Source organism: Chaetura pelagica, unplaced genomic scaffold, assembly GCF_000747805.2.
Source record: "Chaetura pelagica isolate M959 unplaced genomic scaffold, ChaPel_1.0 scaffold436, whole genome shotgun sequence".
Classification (NCBI taxonomy): domain Eukaryota; kingdom Metazoa; phylum Chordata; class Aves; order Apodiformes; family Apodidae; genus Chaetura; species Chaetura pelagica.
The window spans coordinates 3,627,325-3,630,322 of NW_009953651.1; the positions used below are offsets into that span (position 1 = coordinate 3,627,325).

General features: G+C 40.7%; 1 protein-coding gene across 1 annotated transcript in view; it reads left to right on the top strand.

Moving 5' to 3' along the window:
• Positions 1-2,998, top strand: part of LOC104390867 (chromosome unknown open reading frame, human C10orf76) — a 111,712-nt gene that overhangs the window by 24,044 nt on the left and 84,670 nt on the right. Inside the window, exons 16-17 of the mRNA XM_010000074.1 lie at positions 1,234-1,299; positions 2,207-2,276. Coding sequence (XP_009998376.1) covers positions 1,234-1,299; positions 2,207-2,276 — 136 coding nt within the window. The remainder of the gene's footprint in view (positions 1-1,233; positions 1,300-2,206; positions 2,277-2,998) is intronic.

Below are 2,998 nucleotides of genomic sequence, written 5' to 3' on the forward strand. Positions count from 1 at the left end.
CCCCCGCCTCCTGCTGACCAGGACATGAAGTTCTGTTGTAGTATTGAGTACCAAGGACCTTAGACACTTAACATTTTGTTAAATAACATGATGCAGTACTTGAAAAATGGATCATCTTACTTTGGTTGGCCAACTCCCAGGGATGAAGAGAGAATGGAGTGAACCTAAGCCTTTTCTGTCTTAGCTGTTGAGTCACCTTGTGGCTTTTAGATGAGCAATATGATAATGGCTTTCAGCTCTGTGCTGTTCATGGTACATATGGGCAGTGCCATATCCCTTCTGCCCAAGAAGGATGCAAGTCTGAAAGAAAGCCACATGGTTTTAGGTCCCTACAAGTGAGATGAATAACAAGTCTAGTAGTAGGGTGAGAAAGCAGTGTCACAGACCTATGTCAGCAGTCCTGGCTGAATGTGGTCCTGTCTTATGGAAATAATGTATATATGGCTTGACTGATGTCCTTAATGGTGACTGAGTTTGCATGGTGTTTGTATTTTGCTCACTTGCAAGTAAAGACTTTTCATTCTTAACAAAGAATAACAAGCAGCAGTGTTGATAGTCAGTGTAAGAATTCTGAAGTATTGTTTCTTCAGGGTGCAGTCTGAAAGCTAATCATGATTCAGATACTTATCATTAAATGCTTTTAGCACTTGAATTCTTTAGGTGGTTGCATAGATAATACAATATAAGAAATTCTATTTCTACATAGCAGAGGCATGTTTTCTTGTATTAAAAGGAGTGCATATTTATTACCCAACCTGACTGTGCGTTATCTGGAGCAATCACTTTGGTTTAGAGCTGGTGTTGAAATGAAGTTTGCCTAAGGGATGGGACTGCTGATAAATCTACCTACTAGTACTGCAGTAGCTTCTGGAATAGTGGGTCCATCAAAATGCCAATGTAAACCTTTGTCTACACAGTCAAAGGAACTTGTGTGCTGGAGAACCACGTTATACAGCACTTGATAGAATCTTGACACTGTGGTGCATGAGCAAAGGAGAAGAATGAACAATGAATTGCTAACTAAACAAGCAGTAGTGCAGTCTTTAAAGTGGAACTGAGGTCAGGAGGAGTTTACTTTGGCACATGGGTGAGAACAAGAAGAGGTGACAAGTGGCTTTATCTTTTAGCTATATATTGGGAGTTTTATAGCACGTGATTTGAGACGCAAGTGGAAGGTGTTGAGCACTTGGTTGGCTATTCACATCTCCTCCCTTTTCTTGCCCTTTTCATTAGGATCAGTATGCTAATGCTTTTCTCCATGATGACAACATGAATTTTCGAGTAAACCTTCACAGGATGGTGAGTCTTTTCCACCAGGTGCTCTGTTTTGTTTTGGGATGAGCGCAGAGAGGATTTAAGTCCCTGTATTTTGAAAACTGTGTCACAGTCATCTAACGTAGATCACTAAGATGTGGAAATACTGTGAGAAGTGCAGTAGTTGGGAAATTATTTTGAAATTGCTCTCGGCATATCTCACTCTTTCAAAGAACAAAGAGATGGTTGCCCTGTCAATGAATTCAGAGGCCTGTGTAGCTGGGGAAAAGCTGGATACTATGAGGTGTCTGAGGAAATAAGCGGCAGAGAGAATATTCTGCCTTAATCTTCAGCAATCATTAGCCCTCATATGGTATATTAATAGCCAGCTGGAGTTACACCGAGTGCTCTGATTTGGCTTATGCTTCATCCTTGGGGGGTGACTTACCTTCAAGGCAGAAAGTATATTTTCCAGAGCTTTTCCCTATAGGTTTTTGTGGAGGAAGTGTCCTTACCTGGCTCATGAAGCTCTGTAGTTGTGAGTAACTTGAATGTTTACCCTAACTTGATGCATTCTGTCTTTATGGCAGTGACAAGTTCCACCTGATCTGACCATGAAGCAGCACTTGAAAGTGTCACTAGTCCTGCACAGAAAAAAAACAAGCATCTTTATAGTGAGCATAGCATGAGGATGCTAGTCACTTGCACTTAACAACAAACTTGCCATTCAGTTACACAGCTAGAGAAACAAAACCCATTGCTAAGCATGCTGAAAACCAGGCATAATTTTGCTCCAACCATGGGCTTTGGCACAAATATAGGTGAGATAGCAGTTAAACAAAAAGACAAAGGGTAGCCTGTGCTGATGGTGCTATTTACATGAAAAAAAAGTAACACACAGAATGTCACTTGAGCTCTCTGCTGACTGCTTTTCATCTTTATGTGTTTGAAGCCAATGAGACATCGGAAGAAAGCAGCAGACAAGAACCTGCCCTGTCGCCCGCTGGTGTGTGCAGTGCTTGGTGAGTGTTGGTAGAGTATGTGTCTGCTTGTGGTTCCTGAAGCAACTTTTGTTCTGCAGTAGAAATACGAGATTTGTGGATAAGGGGGAAAGATGGATGAACTTAGAAGGAGGGCAGTTATGTACAAAAAATATTTCCATCAATGAGCCATCCATCTTTATACCTCACAGAGAAATTAAATCAAAGATTGCTGTTTTGTAGTACAAAATCCTATAATTTTACAGGAAGTTTTGCAGAAGCTTGTTGCCCCCCTTTACCTGAATAAATAACATTAGGGAGAGCAGCTGATAAATCAGAGTATTAGGTGAATTTAGAACCAGTTGGGCACGAGTACTTTCTAAATGATATAATGAGGGCATACCTACAGAAAGGAAAGGTGTTTGTTGGGGAAAGGTGTTTTCTAGGCATTTAGCCTTTTCTGAATAAAAAACCTAAATAGGAATGTCAGTAGCTAGGGCTGCTTTTGCATGTGGGTATGGAGGCTCATTTTAAGACTTTTCAAAGAGCATATGATTATATTCTGACACTCACTGCTGTGGATGCCAAAAGCATCAATGAGTGCAGAAATGGATAGAACTTGAATCCCTGAATGGCTCTTAAACCTGATGATATAGAAGCAGTCTCAGACTCCAGCATTTTCAAACAGGTAATTGTTGAAGTCAAGACACAACAGCTGCATGAAGAATTTTTCTAGACTTCCCAGTTTTCATGCAGTCTTTCCC